Source organism: Xenopus laevis, chromosome 6S (genome assembly GCF_017654675.1).
Source record: "Xenopus laevis strain J_2021 chromosome 6S, Xenopus_laevis_v10.1, whole genome shotgun sequence".
NCBI classification, from domain to species: domain Eukaryota; kingdom Metazoa; phylum Chordata; class Amphibia; order Anura; family Pipidae; genus Xenopus; species Xenopus laevis.
The window spans coordinates 35,660,618-35,678,924 of record NC_054382.1 but is presented as its reverse complement, the minus strand read 5'-3'; the positions used below and the strand labels follow the sequence as shown (position 1 = coordinate 35,678,924).

Below are 18,307 nucleotides of genomic sequence, written 5' to 3'. Positions count from 1 at the left end.
CTCAATACTGGACAGGTGGGTAAAATAAAACCTTGAATATTCCCACACAGAAAATGAACAGTATACTTAAATTAACATTATATACCGTATTAAAATTGTGAATGGTCTTTAAACATTAATATTAAATACTGGCCATACAAGATAGAATTATATCTTAGTCATAACAGGGTTAAGTGTTGCAAATGGCTTAATATGAAAAGAGCAGTTTATGTCCATAATGAACCAAGAGTGCCACGAGAAATGAGATTCAGAGGCTAGTGTTAAAAGAAATCCGTTTATGTACATAAATACTGTGCAAATCACATGAACTACATTCAAGGTGCTTGGCCCTTCTGGATCCAATATATTTGTGTTGCAGCTACAATAATTTGCCTGGTGTATATTAGCAGTGTTTCATAAAAACCTTGATTTGTTGATTTTGGATTAATTGTTGGCAAGCTCAGGGCAGAGGTGCGACATCCACGGTTTGGTAACTGCTAACGAGCAGCAAATGTCTCCACAAACGATATGGTTAACTTGTCTGTTTAGCATAAAGAACACACAGACTCGAGCCACGAAAATAAATATGTCAAGTTGTCACTTTACTGAACTGAGAAAAATCAGGTAACTTTAGAACAGCCGAGGCTCCTTTTCTGCTAAAAAATGCATTATGATCAATCCAACCTAAGCAAAGTTTAACAGAACTCTGAATAGAACCTAAATGCAACATGCATCATTATACGTTTAGTGCATATGTTCGTACAAGTTCACTTTACCTCCTTTCCATAGAAAAAAAGTACTACCTAAATCAGCACCCTGGGGCATTTTAGACATTTACATTTTTTTTTACATGTGGTGTACTAATATATATAAGATTCATTTTTATAAAGGGTATTTGTATTTCTATATTAAAAGTAGAAAGGCAAAAAAATAAGAATCAACACAATTTAAGAAGTAAATGCTTTTCTTAAAATATATATATAATATATATATAAACACAGCCTGCATATTGTTTTGGTTTGCTGGACTAAACTAAATAGAAAACAGTGCATACTCAGACCTGCTTAGGCTGAAGTTGTGACCATGGTGACCTTAACAGGGCACTGATACACCGAAAAGTATATTTACTACTTAATACTTTGTTACCCATATTGACTTTTCAATCAGCCGTCTCCGTGTGAAAAATGAGAAGAGTAGAACAAAGGTTGCAGATCAAAGCTACAATAGAATATGTTCATTTTCTTTGGGAACGGCACATTTCTCTAACGTCCTGAGCTCTAGAGATGCCGGGCAGAAGAACAATGCAGAGCCTAGGCAGAGGGATTTAGAATGATAAACCAGGTTTTGGATTATCAGTTGATGCTATTATGGTGATAGTAAAAGTCTTCGTTCAAAATAAGCAGACTCTTTGTTTCAGGCCACTTTGTAGACTGGTAAGAAAACCAAAAATAAACAGCTATATACATAAATGCTTTAGTTCATAAACAATTTACATTGTACCAGAAAATCGAGAAAGCTGAAAACATTTCCCAATGTCGTTAGCATATTAATTGCATAAATTCCTTTTGTATTTAAGTAAAAAAAGATACCATTTTTAATAGTAAGTATAAAAAAGGAAGGCCAAGGTCATTCAAGGACTGAAGATACTTCCAGGTTTCAAATTAAGATGAGAAAAAAGTTAATTAAAGTGGAAGATCTGATATTATTCCAACCCTCCCCCTCCAAAGGCAGTTCTAAAGCCCAACCTTTTTCAGAGAATGGGATTTAAGTCTATTCTGTGATTGGCAAGTGCATTGAGGTTGGAACTTCCAATGACATCGCTGAGAGAGGAGGAAGTTGTAATTGTGTTATGCTGAATGACTTGTTGCTGTGAGCAGGCTGGGACAGGACTTTCCGGTGGGCTGTTTTCAGGACCTGAATGGAAAAAAAAAAATTCATATATAACATACAAATATTTATTTATATATTCTAAAAATAATTATAACCTAAAAACATTGTGTGCTTACATCACTTCCCCAAGTCCTAGCACTTAAAGGAGAATTCAAACCTAATGTTAAAAAACCCCTACACCCCTACCCTAGATAGACCCCTCTCCCTCCTCCCCCCCAAACGTAATTGTTACCCTGGGCAAATGCTCCTAACGTTTTACTTACCCTTCAGTGCAGATTCAGGCATCGGAGTTCACGGGCGCCATCTTCAGCCGCTTCTGTAATCTTTGGAATGAGACCGGGGCTTCGGCAATTTTCACGAGTTTCGGCGCATGCGCAGTTGTTGTGAAACAGAAAATTGCTCCAACTGCGCATGTGCCGCCACACCGATCTCATTCCGAAGATTTCCAAAGAGATGAACATGACACCCGTGAACTCCGATGCCTGAATTTGCACCGAGGGGTAAGTAAAACGTTAAGGGCATTTGCCTGCTTAGGCTTAGGGGAGGAGGGAGGGGGTCTATGTAGGATAGCAGGTTTTTTTAACGTTAGGGTTGAATTCTCCTTTAAGAGGATGAAACCTTCCAAGCTCTTCCATTTGCACTTCCTAGCTCTCTAAAAGAGGAGCCCCAAATTTAATTACAAAAGTATTCTCTGGTTTGAAAAAAACAAATCACTATTGTCTTTCATTCAGAGTACAAGGATTCTCAATCAAGGATTGATGTACAATTTTATTAAGCAGTGTTGCTTTAAAAAATTAAGCTGACGTTGTTTCTCAGCTACAACTGCCAGCATGCAGTATATGAGCCTCTGATATGTTGGAGCATGGGCCTCATTTGGGTGGGGAGACATGACCATGGAAGGTTTGTGTCACCTTGAAGGCACACCTGTTACTCCTGTTCTATAATGGTTCTAGAAATATGTTTTCCATCAGGAACCATTCAATTTATGCAATTTATTTGTTTATCCTAATACAAAATAATGCCAATGCATGGGAAGAACGGCCAATTCTAATATATGTTGGAGGGTAAGGAGATATCTCTCAGACTAAGCCAAAATGCTTCTGCTGCAGATTTACAAATTTGCCAACAGCTTGACTGAAACACCAAGATTAAATGCTGAATCCAGTAATTATTCAAAGGAATGTTCCTTATGAAGGCCCACAAATACTGCATTTAAAAAAACCCATAAGAAACTCTAATTGACTTATGGAAAAATATTATGAAACTTCAACAATTATCAATTTGTACTGCCAAAAAAAATCTCCTACCTCTGTAATATTTTAATTATATGTTATAAGGAAAAAAATGGTCATTTAAAGTGAATGTGTTCTTTAGGGAAAGGTAACTTACCATGCACTGGGCAGCTTTTGAGTAGCAGTACTCATCCTGTATAAAATGGAAAATTCATTTATAAAATGCTTTAAGCAGCTCTCCTGCATATTTCCTAAGAAATATTGTTTCAAAAATGCCAGCGATGACATCATATCATCCAGGCTTAATTTTCAAGAATAGACGAGCACTCCGTTTCCATCCGTATAGGTTAAAAGGTCATTTTTATTCCAACTTTGTTAAAAACATCAGATCCCTGACGCGTTTCACAAAACTATAAAGCCTATACGGATGGAAACGGAGTGCTCGTCTATTCTTGAAAATTGATCGTGACTCACCTACAGCTACGGGCTTGGGGCGATGCACCCGAGCCACCCGTTGGATCCAGTGAGTTCCTTTGGACGATTTACCCTTAATACTTTTTAAGGCACTTTGAACTTAGGAGCAGGACCCGGGGTATATGCACCCGGGTCACTATCACTTACGGGTGCGCAGTTCACGTGCGAATAGAATATTTGGCCGCCAATATATGTGTTAATGGGCACTTAGTAGCAATAGTCTTTTTGCACACTCAATCTTAGTGCCCATTTAAGTGGTATTTGCCAAAAATTATTCATAGTGTTTGGTACCAAAATTAGTAGATATTTTGTATATATCCACATACAATCCAGGCTGATACTGATGGCTCATTGGTAATAAGGATATTTGCTAGGAGCTGGCGCTCTTGCAAACAAGTTATAAAATAAACACATATTTCAAATCACTCCAAACAAATTAGCTAATTCCTAGGAAAAATTATTAACAAAGCTATAAGTTGCAATGCGTTAAAAAAAAGTATGTGGAATCTGGAACAAAATAGCTGAATACTATTTTTATGTCCAAGGATCTAGAAATAAGTTAGACAGCAATAGATAAATTGCAAGCAGGGTTTTTTTTTTCTTCCAAATTTCGCTTTTCATGCGAAAAATTGTTTCAAAGCATAGGCCATATGAATTTTTCATTTGTGTATACTATGGGTGTCCATTGCTTAGCAACTGAATGGAATAAGAATCAAGACAATGGAAAATGCCATAGAAGAAGAAAAAGAAGATAATATGATCGGACAGTGGATAAAAACCACACGCACAACTAACTAACACAGTTTCAGGCTCTTTTATTTAGCCACATACTACTGTTAGTAGCTCAGAAACAAACTCAGCTTGTCATGGTTTATTATTGGGGGTGTTAGATACTTAATATGCAATGTTGGGGGCACATGGTCTATTTGTGAGCAGTTGGACACCTGTTTCTGATGTCATGCTTTGGGACATTTTTGCACAAGGAAGCAGGAAAGCAGATTAAAGAATTAGCGGGAAAACTTGAAAAGAAAAATGGCTGATGTGCAGTCTTCTCCATTTATGATGGATAATTTGGCAAAACTGGAAAAAATGCAACTAAGGTCACACATTGAAATTAGATTTAGCTTCACTCTAAAATGAAAGAGAGACTTCCCAAATTCCGCCCAGTGCATGGTTTTCCTTTACATGTCGTTTTTAGTATATATGTACATATGTAAGCAACTCCAACCTATGGCAAATCAGTGGACTGCAGCTCCTTCTGCTACAGGTTACAAATGTCTGAAATTTATTTTATAACTCAAAACAATAAACAGAGAACAATTTTAATATCTTCCCATTAATGGCACTTTAACACAGGCATGTTATTCAAGATATAACAATGGATAATAAATACCTCTGGGATAAATACTCAAAACTAAATACTAGGGATGCACCGAATCCACTATTTTTTATTCCGCCGAACCCCCGAATCCTTCGCGAAAGATTCGGCCGAATACCAAACCAAATCCGAATCCTAATTTGCAAATTCAAATTAGGGGTGGTCAGGGGAAAAATTTTTTAGTCCCTTAATTTACATATGCAAATTAGGATTCGGTTCGGCCGGGCAGAAGGATTCGGCCGAATCCAGCTGAAAAAGGCCGAATCTTGCCCAAATCCCGAACCGAATCCTGGATTTGGTGCATCCCTACTAAGTACTGTTTTTGTGCTCAGAGTATTAGGGAAGCTCTGTGACATCTATCACAGAATAATCATTTATTATAAATATAGGTGAATACACAGGGACCCATTTAATGGGTTCCTCTCTCTCTTTTCCCTGTCTGTTTTATGGGCAGAATAAAACACTCTGACTGAGGAATCCAGGATGCTGAAATAAAGAACGAGAAAACTATTCGGCTTCTAATTTTTTTATACAGCAGTTATACACAATATATATATATATATATATATACTGTGCTAAGCAACCGCACTCTGTACACCGGACTTCTTGTTATTGTTTGCGGGTGCAGGGTCAATTGTTTTCATATGCAGAAGTAGTATACAGACCCGCACACCAATATTTCTTTCCAAAATGTTTATTTAGGGATTAATGCACTAAATAAACATTTTGGAAAGAAATATTGGTGTGCGGGTCTGTATACTACTTCTGTATATATATATATATATATATATATATATATTTATATATATATATATATATATATATATATATATATATATATATATATATATATATATATATATATAGGCATGCGATCTGTAATCCAGAATGCTCGGGGCCTGGATATTTCTGGATAATGGATCTTTTTGTAATCTGGATCTTCATACATTAAGGGGCAGATTCACTAAGGGTCGAATTTCGAAGTTAAAAATACTTCGAAATTCGACCCTCGAATTGAAATCCTTCGACTTCGAATATCGAAGTCGAAGGATTTAGCGCTAATCCTTCGATCGCACGATCGAAGGATTTTTCGTTCGATCGAAGGATTAAATCGTTCGAATCGAACGATTTTAATTCAACGATCGAAGGAAAATCCTTCGATCAAAAAAAGATTAGCAAACCTATGGGGACCTTCCCCATAGGCTAACATTGACTTCGGTAGGTTTTACCTGCCGAAGTAGGGGGTCGAAGTTTTTTTTAAAGGGCAAGTACTTCGACTATCGAATGGTCGAATAGTCGAACGATTTTTCGTTCGATTCGTTCGATTTCGTTCGAATTCGAACGAATTTAACCAATTCGATGGTCGGAGTACCAAAAAAATACTTCGAAATTCGAAGTATTTTTCATTCGAATCCTTCACTCGAGCTTAGTGAATCAGCCCCTCAGTCTGTTAAAACATTTAACAAGAAATAAACCCAAAAGGATTGTTTTGCCACCAATACAGATCAATTATAACTTAGGGTCAAGTAAAAGGCGCTGTTTTATCATTACAGAGGAAAAAGAAATCATTTCTAAAAATTAAAATCATTTGATTAAAATTGACTCTAAGGGAGATGACCTTCCAGTAATTCAGATTTTTCTGGATAATGGGTGTCCAAATAACGGATCTCATACCAGTACATTATATATATTATATTGTCCATATTTATTCAACTTATTTAGACACATCTGTTTAATGCCCATTTAACTCCCTGTGATCTTTAGCAAATCTGTGCCTTGGGTCTACCCCCCAAGATGATATTAACCCTTTAAGTGTTGGCACCCTTTGACCGAGATCAAAGCACAGCACCGATCAAAAGTTAGATAGATAGATTTACCTATATAATGACCCACATTTAAATGGTTCAAGAGACAACGTTGTCATGTGTCGTGTATAGCTGGTGAAATAACAATTACAAACAGTAGAACTATAGCTCACTAGATGCTTTGATCACTATTATTGGCTTATTAGTGAAGACAGCAGCTTGGATTGCCACTGGGCGCAATAGAAAGTGCAATGAGCAGCTCTTGACCTGTCAATATTGCCATGGGTCTCCATGGAATAGTTTGAATGCAGCAAGTCAGCAGAGGTCATCTAAACACCATGTAGGGTTTCTGAAAGAAGGAAGCCGCATCTTTTAGTTGCATATTAAAGGGGTGAGTACTGTAGAAACCAAAACATTGCCTTCTTCAGGAAGCCTCTTCACCTGTATCTAGATAGTGCTGATCTAAATTGCAAGCCACTCACAGTTAAGATGAAGACATAAGAAAGAAATGAAGCCATTCAGAACTTACTCAGGTATCCTTGTGACTCTTTTTGCATGGCAGTTATTGGACAGTCTTTATGCGTTAACAACAATTGTTTCAGTTGTGCTACCTCGTTTTTCAACATAGAAACCTCATTCTGGAAAAAAAGGTGGTATTTTTAGGTGCAAGCATATAACAAGAGCAAAAGTTCACAAACTCACAAAACCCATACAATATGTTTAGTTACTGTATATATGACGTTGTTAAAGGAACTTTGTAATACCCATTAAACATAATCAGTGTTGGACCGGGGGGCCCACCGGGGCTACTGCATGGGGTCCACCCCGCCCCCCGGGGCCCTACCCCAACCACAAAGCCCCCTCCAAATATTTACCTTTGTTATAGTGTATTTGACTTAGTAGGATGCTGTAGCAAAGGCCATGCAGTTGGGAGACATAGCTGTTGTGACTGTGTATCATCTTGCATAAGAAGTAAGATAATTCATAATATGTATTTCATGAGTGAATAGAATCATAAAACGAAGGGCTGTAGCTTTCCAAACATTGCAGAAATCAGGGCATGTAATAATACAACTTTAGCTTCCAGCTCTAGAACATAAAGCCATATATACACAGATGCTTTTGGATTCTTTTGCATTTTAATGGGGCTACTGGCCCTTAAGAGCTGGGGAAAGGTTTTAGCAACGACACATGAAAGAATGTGGAAATGGCAGAGCTCATTGAGTGCGTAGCGTCTCCTAGCCGGTCACTGCTCTTGAGAGATTTCGGTAATTTCTTTCTGAATACTCCAGCAAAGAACATACCCAATTTAAGAGATGACCTAATCATCAATGGAGGACGCTAACCTTAATAACAATGCGGCTTTAATGTGACATCAAACTGGCAGTGGGTGTGCTTAAATTGGGTATGTTCTCCTGCTTTATGCACACCCACTGCCATTTTGATGTGACATTGTGGTGTTTTAATAAAGCCGCATTGTTATTAAAGTTAGCGTCCTCCTTGGATCATTATGTCATCTCTTAAAGTGGGTATGTTTTTTGCATTTGTTGGAGTATTGGGAAAGAAGTTACCAAAATCTCTAGAGAGCAGCAACCGGGAAGAAGACGCTACGCGCTGGGTGAGCTCTTGCTTTTAGAATACAGTCCTGATGTTGCTGGACTACAACTCCCAGCATGCCTTATTTCCTGATAAGATATTCAAGTATGCTTCCATTTGTAAACTAGCAACAACCGTGCAGATTTTAATCATCTATTAATTCAAGCTTCTAAAATCAAACTTTTTGAAAAATGTAAGCAGAGGCACATAAATGGAAAACATGAATTCAATTTAATAAGTTAAGGGAAGCCCAGCACAGATTCATGCTGGCAGAGGGCTCATGACTGGGGGCTGGACAAAGCTTGCCCGCTAGGGGTTGGTAGTTGGGGTTTAGTTGCTAGTGTTGGGGGGTGGAGTTGAGTTCATGTAAATCAATAGCAGTGAGGCAGGGTATCCATTTTGGACAGAGACATTGGAGTCCCATTCGTCCACTCGGGACACAAGTTAAATTAAACAGGTGAGTATTTGGGGCTCATAGTTGGGTAGAGCCAGGACCGCCATCAGAAATCGCAGGGCCCCATACGACAAAATTTCTTGGGCCCCCTGGGCTGCACCCACCGCAAGCCCCACCTACAGGTCTGCCCTCCCCACCCCACAGGTCCGCCCTCCCCACCCCACAGGTCCGCCCCCCAACCACACAGTAAAAAAATAAAAAGATATTGGTGGTCAGGGCCCCCATAAAAAACATTTGTGGCCAGGCCCCCCCCATTAAAAAATATTGGTGGCTAGGACCCCACATGAGAAAAAAAGTTGGTGGCCAGCCCCCCCCCACATTATGAGAAAATTGGTGGCCAGGGCCCCTTAAACGTCCATGCCTTCCCGAAGTCAGCAGCTCTCAGAAAGATGGGGGCCCGGCTAATCAAGTAAGTGTGGCATGGCCGGGCCCCCCTTACTCTCGGGGGCCCCCTACAACTCTCCCCCCTGTCCCCCCCTGATGGCTGCCCTGGGTAGAGCTCAGGGTAAATGGCCGTTGTCACAGCCAAGCAGAAGGTCCCTGGCAATGGTGATGGTTGGCAGTGTAGAGTTTACCAAGTCCCAAGATGGCAGTGGGACTTGGTTAGTATCCTCTTTAAGAGCATGGGTCTCTGGGAGGTGTTGGTTGAGGCATGCAATCCAACGTACCCACCAAACTGGAGAGCACAAGTGGCTGGTGGCTGGTACGATTGACATGCAGGTATTGTTGGTACTGTACCTTTTATGTTGTGTTTATGTTATGTATTTGGTATTTGTTATTTATATTGATATTTATGTTTCTCTAATAAAGCTGTGGCCGAACATAAAATGCTAACAGAAAAAAGGGGGTAAGTTGTGTTTATTTCTAGGCCAGTGGGTGAAGCAAAACCGAGGCAGGTATTTGGCCCTGCCCATGTCATGCTGTTTTATTCTATTTGCTTATAGCAGTATCATTGTTCGAAAGAAACCACAGGGCCTCAGAAATATAGTAAAAAAACGCCACTTATTTGTTTACATTTAAAAAGTGAACATTTCCCACAGGCTCTATGCGTTTTGTGCCCTCAAGGCACTTAGTCATGGGTTGGCAATTTTAAGGGTTCACAAACTGTCACGCACCACTGTATACCCATAAAGCTTAGTGATTTCTGGATATCATCTCATAACCCTGCAAGTGAGCGGTTGTTGGGGTGACATGAAGCTGTGGGTTGCGAACCACTCCTATCCCCTATGTGGTGGGGCCCCAGGAAAACTCTTTAGCTTTGGGGCCTGGCTCCATATCATGTGCGTTATTCTGTTAAAGGGAAACTATGCCTTGTTTCTAAAAAAGTTTTTAGTTCACTTAAGTTCTGATAGATTTTTTAAAGGTTTTACATATACTTACTACTGTACTGTAGATATAACCGTATTAATGTGGCATTCTTGTGCCAAGGAAAATTTCAATTCACTGAAGTTGGAAGGAATTACATTTCCCTTTTTTTGTAAAAACTATTTTGGGTGGATAACCATGAAGCATTACAGACAGTAGAAAAAAAAGGCTATAAACATGTTACATTAAACTACATGAGCCACTACTCTTATGCTAAATATGTGTATTTGTTCATTATAGTGTCCTTTAGCTTCATATTGACTTGATTTTTTGTAATAGGCAGCGTTACGAGGCTCGTGTAGCCACGGGTTGTGTTGTTAACCTTTTAACTTAAACGCTTGAAGAGATATTTAGGTTCTGACTTCCCTAGTAGTAATAGGGTTAAGTCCAGGTGATGTATATTTAACCTTTAAGTAAATAGCGACTACTGAAACCCTTTCAATAAAGAGAGTTTTTTTCTCTAGATCTGGTTATGAACTGGTTATGCCCTGTTATCAGATAACAACCTCTTGAGGAAGCTTTAAATATGTGAAACTTTGGTAAGGTTTCTCATAACAATGTCAATATCTTGGAAATCTGTTATTTTGTGCATGTTTTAAAACAAAGGCATTTACAAGTCTTAGGGGGAAATTCACTAAAGGGCAAAGTGACTAACTTTATCGAAAATTCGCCAGCGTGATGTCATTTCGGGACTTTGTCGATTTACTAACGGGCGCAGGCGTAAATTCGCTAGCGAAGGAGATAGACTGTAGTGCTACTTCGCACTCTAACGCCAGGCGAATTTTCGCTCTGGCGAATGGACGTAACTACGCAAACTCACTAAGAACCGGATTTTACTGAACGTTACCTCTTGTATCAGACTTGCCTTAGCCACCTCAGACCAGGCGAAGTGCAATAGAGTAGATAGGAGTTCCGCAAAAAAAAAACCCTGGCGACTTTTCATTTTTCAGGGTGATAGGCTGCAAAAGATCGTATCTTTTTTTTAGGGTACCCGGCTTACCCCTACATTTCCTTACATATGGCACATAAACGATACACTGGGCACATGTGTAGGGCAATATAACAACTTTATTTCTTTTATTAAGGTTCCCTGGCCTTGTGTAATGTAATGTATTTGCTGCAACATATACGTCCATTGAAATTTAAGTTACCGCCGTATGCAAGTTAGTCAACGCTCTGCTTTGCTTGCTGAATTAACGCTAGCAAAAGTTCGCCATTTGGTCGGCGCCCTGGATGCAACTTTGCATTTTATTGAATTAGCAATGTCCTGGTAAATTATTGCCTGGCAAAGTGTGGTGATGTGAGCGAAGCCGTTGCGAATTTCCGCAGGTTAGTGAATTTGCCTCTTAGTGAGAGATGATTTATTTAAGAATTGTCAGTCTGTACACCAATTACTTTACATTTTTATTGACCCCTGGAGGGCACTATTTTATATGGGCAAGATTTCATATACTGAAGTTGAGCAACAGATATAATCATTCCATGCATTCATGTATTTGTCATTTCTAAAAACACCCTATATACTGTAAATATATACATATATATATATATATATATATGTTTTATGATTAAGCCTCAACGTTTCATTCCTTTGGTTATATATATATATATATATATATATATATATATATATATATATATATATATATATATATATATATATATATATATATATATATATATATAATATAGTGAAAAAGGATTGCGGCACTCACAGGGTTTTAGTGATAAAACCAAAACATGTTTTATTATTAAGCCTTTCATTCCTTTGGTTATATATATATATATATATATATATATATATATATATAACAAACAAGGGAAAGTTGTGCTCACCACTATTTTTTAAAACCATTAGGCGGGGGTGCAATGAGGCTGTGACCACAAAATACATATAGTCAGCTTAAATATATTGCAATATATGGACAAACAATCCCTGTGTTGTTTAAAGGGTAAGGCATTTTTTAGTAGCAGTATGCACAAAATGTCGCTGTCTTAAATATATTGATAATGGGTTGAGTGCAGAGGAACTCTTGTAGTTGACTATATGTATTTTGTGGTCACAGCCTCATTGCACCCCCGCCTAATGGTTTTAAAAAATAGTGGTGAGCACAACTTTCCCTTGTTTGTTATAGTTATACAGGAGCAGTGACCAGCTCCATGTTGTAGCTCCCACCCTTCCCAGCTATAGTCAGGTGATCCCACTGGTGTCTAATAAAAGGGCAGCCAAGTATGGAGGTTTACTTTGAAAGCAGCAAGTTAAGTTGCAGGTAAAACCAAGTCCCTTTGTAAAATGTATAATGAAGCAACAGAATTCTTAATGAATCAGATAAAATTGAGCGTAGGACTGGCCAGATATGGGATGACTTTGACGTAGTTGGCCATCTTAAATATATTGCAATATATGGACAAACAATCCCTGTGTTGTTTAAAGGGTAAGGCATTTTTTAGTAGCAGTATGCACAAAATGTCGCTGTCTTAAATATATTGATAATGGGTTGAGTGCAGAGGAACTCTTGTAGTTGACTATATGTATTTTGTGGTCACAGCCTCATTGCACCCCCGCCTAATGGTTTTAAAAAATAGTGGTGAGCACAACTTTCCCTTGTTTGTTATAGTTATACAGGAGCAGTGACCAGCTCCATGTTGTAGCTCCCACCCTTCCCAGCTATAGTCAGGTGATCCCACTGGTGTCTAATAAAAGGGCAGCCAAGTATGGAGGTTTACTTTGAAAGCAGCAAGTTAAGTTGCAGGTAAAACCAAGTCCCTTTGTAAAATGTATAATGAAGCAACAGAATTCTTAATGAATCAGATAAAATTGAGCGTAGGACTGGCCAGATATGGGATGACTTTGACGTAGTTGGCCATCTTAAATATATTGCAATATATGGACAAACAATCCCTGTGTTGTTTAAAGGGTAAGGCATTTTTTAGTAGCAGTATGCACAAAATGTCGCTGTCTTAAATATATTGATAATGGGTTGAGTGCAGAGGACTCTTGTATTTGACTATATATATATATATATATATATATATATATATATATATATATATATATATATATATATATATATATATATATATATTTTTTTTTTGTTTTGTTTTTTGTTTTGTTTTGTTTTTTTTCATTGCACTCTACAGCTCAGGCACATACAGGGCAAAGCAATAAAATCTCAAAATTTAGCATTCAAAAATGCAGACATTATACAAATATTTACATGCAATAATAACTATAACCATTTTGATGGTAATTGTAATCGATACAGGAATGGGATCTTTTATCCAGAATTCTCGGACCTGGTGTTTTCCAGATAACGGATCTTTCAGTAATTTGGATCTTCATACCTTAAGTATGTTAGAAACATTTAATAAACATTAAATAAACCCAATAGGCTGGTTTTGCTTCCAATAAGGATTAATTATATCTTAGTTGTATCAAGTACAAGGTACTGTTTTATTATTACAGAGAAAAAGGAAATCATTTTTAAAAATGTCCTTTTTTTGATTATAATGGAGTCTATGGGAGACTGCCTTTTCATTCTGAGCTTTCTGGATAACGGGCTTCTGGATAACGGGTTTCTGGATAACGGATCTGACACCTGTACTTTGGATTATCTTCTAAGCAAAGATCTGAATAAGGTTATTTAAATTGAAAGTAATTGTATATATTCTTGAAATTACTACTTCATCTCAGTTCTAACTGCTGAAATTACCAATTTTCTTTAATTGCCTTAATATAATTCACTGGTAGCTGTTCTTATATGAGCCATACTTTATATGGGGTGTTCTTTTATTTTGTTGATTAAGATTTTATTTTTGAAATGAATAGTCATTATATTGTCCAAATTTTTGTCATTTTGTTTGTTAAAAATAAAGTCCTTTTATAAAAAACCTTTGATTTTTTTTTAAAAAAGTGAGTAAAAAAAGCGCACAAAGCAATATATATATATATATTGCTTTGTGTGCTTTTTTTTTTACTCACATTTAATTTCACAAATTATTTCTGCTGCCACAAAAATCCCAATATCTGTTCTTTACATCACAGTATAAAATTCAGATTGTGATTTAAAGAACAGATATTAGGATTTTTGTGGCAGCGAGAAACAATTTGTAAGCAATTACAATACAGCTAAAAGTTATTTATTATCGTTTAATAATGAACATATTTTAACGAAAATTGCCCTATTAAATATTTCCATGATGTTAATAAAATGGTTTAATGCAACTTAATATTTTAATACATGGTTTAATAACATTTAATAAAACGCAAATGTTAATGGTTTTAATATAAAGAAGTTTAGGTTTCTTTAAAAGAAATCTTTATTAGGCCTGGAGGTTTTCAGAGAGTTAGTTCTGGCGTTGTTCAGCATGAGCTGTTTTTATAAGAAGGACCTCAATCATTACCAACTGTTGATTATGTCTGTGTTTTCATTATTAATCTAATGTGTCTTGCTGTGCAAATGGGTTGTGTGTGATCAAGCTGTTCAGAAAATACCCTGGCTGTAAACAGTGCTTCTCTTTTTGCCTCTTTGGGCCATACAGTACACACCTGAAGCTGCATGTTTGTCTGGGTCAGTTCCTCTGCTTTCTTTTCCAGTGACATCACCCAGACCTTCCTTTTCTGTCTGCACCGGGTGGCAGCTGCTCGGTTCCTTTCCAAAAACTTTCGCCTCCTTTCGTCTGGATCCTCATCCATAACCCGCCTGCGACGGCCTCCCGTGGGCTGTTGGGGTTGTATTGTCTGAGTGGGCTGCATTTGCTGTGCTGCTGGTGAGAGCTGTAGGGGGAAGAAAAGCGTAATTGATTCTCGAAACCACTGATGGCAAGCAGAGCCAAAATGTCCTCATAGGAACTTAATTAAATCGAAGGTAAAATCTAAACAAGTCTCAGGATTCTTAGAAGGCAACCAAGTCTAGGTGTCACAACTATATACAGAAATTACCATAAATATGTTAGACATCTTATAAATCGTGGAACTAAAATTGATGCTTTATTGAAAATTGTTTAAAAACATGAAGCACACAAAAGGATGCTCCGTGTCCAAGAAATTAATTTTGATTTATACGATTTATAAGATGTCTAACATATTTATGGTAATTTCTGTATATAGTTGTGACACCTTGGCTTGGTTGCCTTCTAAGAATCCTGAGACTTGTTTAGATTTTACCTTGTGCGCTCCACAATTTTAGTTAGATTTTAGTTCTGCTAGTGTTCCGTGTCCAAAAAATTCATTTGGACTTTCCACGCTTCAGAGGCGTCTGCATGTAGCAGCACAGCGGAATATGCTGTATGGATCAGTCAGTGCTCCCTTCACTATATTTTGATTTTGTATAAATCAACAATGTCTTTAACGTGAGCTGACAGCTCTTTTGGAAGTAAGATCATTTTAGTTGTACAAAACAAAATGGAGGGTTTATTTTAATTTGAGCCTGTATTTGCAAAATATAAACATTCAACCTGTAAGGAAAATCTATATAAAACTGTTGGCATTAAATAGAATAGTTAAATAGTAAAGTATATTATTAAAAACATCCAGTGTTAGCGAGTTAAATCTTTCGATAAAAGTCTTTAAGAAGTCAAATTCTCCCTGAGGCAGATATTGCAATTCCCTCATCCACTGGGTTTTCAATTATGTACTGTAGAAAAAGTGTCTAATGAAGTAGCGGTGTGTGTGAAAGCTCATGCAAGTCATACACCCAACATGTACAGTATCTGGGATGTGCAGTAAATGTTTTATGCTTAACACTGCTGCTTATATTAGTATATGAGTTCTACATTCTGAAATACAAACATTCCTTCTGAAAGAGATTATGCATTATTTCAATGCTGAGGCAACATTTGAAATTGAAGAGAGAAAATAATATTTAAAAGTGGACATTATTTTTAACTGTACTGGAACCAATTAATGACCAGCATCAGAGCACTGGAAAATGTACATGTCAACTCTGTGAATGTTCCAACTATAACAGGACCAGCATAGACACGTGGACACCTCAAGCTTGTCTAGTTTTTGCCATAAAGCTAAATTATTAATGCAGCTATACAGCAGTTATGAAGAGTATATTGCTGGGATGCATTTGGGAGGCATTGCATATACCTTTTATGTCAGTTTCTAGGAAGGAAGGTAAGTTGTTACTGAAGATGAAAAACAGCCAGAATGAAAGGGGTAGACAAGGAATGAGAGAGCAAATACTTTAAAGGGAGTTTTAATTAAAACAAAAAAAAGAGAAAAACAAGAGGTGAGAGCGGAAACGATTATGAAATAGAGAAACTGTCAAAATAGAAAGTGGAAAATAAAACGAAAAAAATGTAAGAACAAGATGGAAAAGGAAGATCATAACAATGGGTGATCGTCAGGGAGGATAGATAAAGAGAATTAGAAACCAGTGGAAAACAGAAGAAAACATGGAAAGGGAAGAAGAGAGATGTAAATTAATGGAGAACAAAAGAAAAAAGAGGTTACAGAAAGGGTAACAATGAAAGGTGGGAAGCCACTTTTCCTTTTTGATTTTTATTCTGTGACAGAAAGGCAATGAATAATAATGACTTCAGGTTTGCTATCAAGGGGTGCAAGCTCTCCCAAATTGTAAGGCCAATACCTATACCGCTTGTGCCCACACATTAGCCTGTTTTTTTTACACTTTGTGCCTTGTGACCTGTTCGTAAATGAGCCCTTTTACATGTTTTAGTTTATATTTACTGGCCAATAAAGAGGTTGATGTTATAGAAGGGAAATATTTGGAAAACTGTGGTTACAGTGAACTGTCTCTCACGTGTGTGGTGTATTGTGTGCAGTTGGTATAATATTTGTTACAATGAAGGCAGCTGATCTTTTTTGCCAATTACATTTATATAAATGTATTTGTATAAATTACATTTAACATACATAAAAGTGCCGGAAATTGTCCTATTGGCCGCCAAAAGAAGAGCACACAATTTACCAGAGCTAAAAGTGGAAAAGTGTGAATTTAACACAGAAACAGTGTCGGACTGACCCACCGGGATACCAGGAAAAGTCCCAGTGGGTCCAGGTATCAGTGGGGCCTCAGGCTGCTAATCATTTGGCCTATTTCATGGCCATTTGATATTTCTATGAGAACAAAGAGGCTAAATAGATGGAATAAAGAGTATAGTAAAGAGTATGTAGAGACTAGGAGAATAGAGGTTGAGTGAGGAGAGGAAGAATAATAGTACTGAGAGTGGGCCCCTGGTCTAAGATTAATTGGTGGGCCCCTGGTCAAAGGTTTTTGGGTGGGCCCCTGGTGTCCCAGTCCGACACTGCACAGAAACATCTAATTGTGCCCATCATATAAACTGTAAGCATTACCACAGCCTACCTTTCCTTCTCACCTTCTAAATATCTGAGCAGAATGGAAAGCAGCAGCAGAAGTACCAGTTGATTAAAAAGAAGCTGCACTTGTTATAAAAATAAAAGCTGGTACGCTGTGTATCGCGTATTTCAACCTCTATTTACTATTCATGAAATTCCCGGCTTGGACAGTGTGTTTATTTGTAGACTAGACCTGTAACTGAAGGCTGCTCTGATTTTTATCTTTCTATAAAGATGTCTGCAAATGAATAAGCTCAAAGATCACATTTGAACATTTCAACATAGCTGTCACATAAAAGAGCGTCTGTTAATTTGTACATACAGCACAACTTTTTGAGACATCAGAGGTCTGTAATTTATGTTTCTGCTGGTTTGTTTCTGTCTGACCGGAATTTATTGAAATATATATACACACAGAGACATTTGCCACTCAATATATTTACTACATAAATGCACATTTTACATTTTCGCTGTAGATTTTACACAAAATGAATAACTTGACAACAAAAAACAACCACCCAGTAGCCTGAGTACATTGAGGTCTGACATTTTTAATTTCTCACTTCTACCACTGTGCAAACATAATGACTAGTGATGGGCGAATTAATTTGCCAGGCATAATTCGCAGCATAAAAAATAATGGACGCCGACACTGTTCACAGGAAATCCGCAAATTTTTCAGCGAAACGCCCCAAATTTGCCCATCAATTATAATGACCCCTAGCTAATCTAAAAGAGCAGTTATACACCTATGTGCATTATCTTCAGCATGAATGAAAAGAATAGAATTGTATTCTGACTATT

General features: G+C 37.4%; 1 protein-coding gene across 5 annotated transcripts in view; it reads right to left on the bottom strand.

Annotated features, from left to right (window-relative positions):
- Positions 1-260: 260 nt before the first annotated feature.
- The window catches only part of creb5.S (cAMP responsive element binding protein 5 S homeolog), a 290,942-nt gene continuing 272,895 nt past the window's right edge, over positions 261-18,307 (bottom strand). For 4 of the 5 annotated variants that reach the window (XM_018269245.2, XM_041567508.1, XM_041567509.1 and 1 more), the window contains 3 exons: positions 14,723-14,950; positions 7,288-7,396; positions 261-1,893 (listed from right to left, as the gene is read on the bottom strand). In XM_018269245.2, the coding sequence (XP_018124734.1) occupies positions 1,730-1,893; positions 7,288-7,396; positions 14,723-14,950 (501 nt within the window). In that variant the 3' untranslated portion in view covers positions 261-1,729. Of the gene's footprint in view, positions 1,894-3,258; positions 3,295-7,287; positions 7,397-14,722; positions 14,951-18,307 lie in introns of all 5 variants that reach the window. The other variant, XM_018269246.2, reaches the window with a different exon arrangement.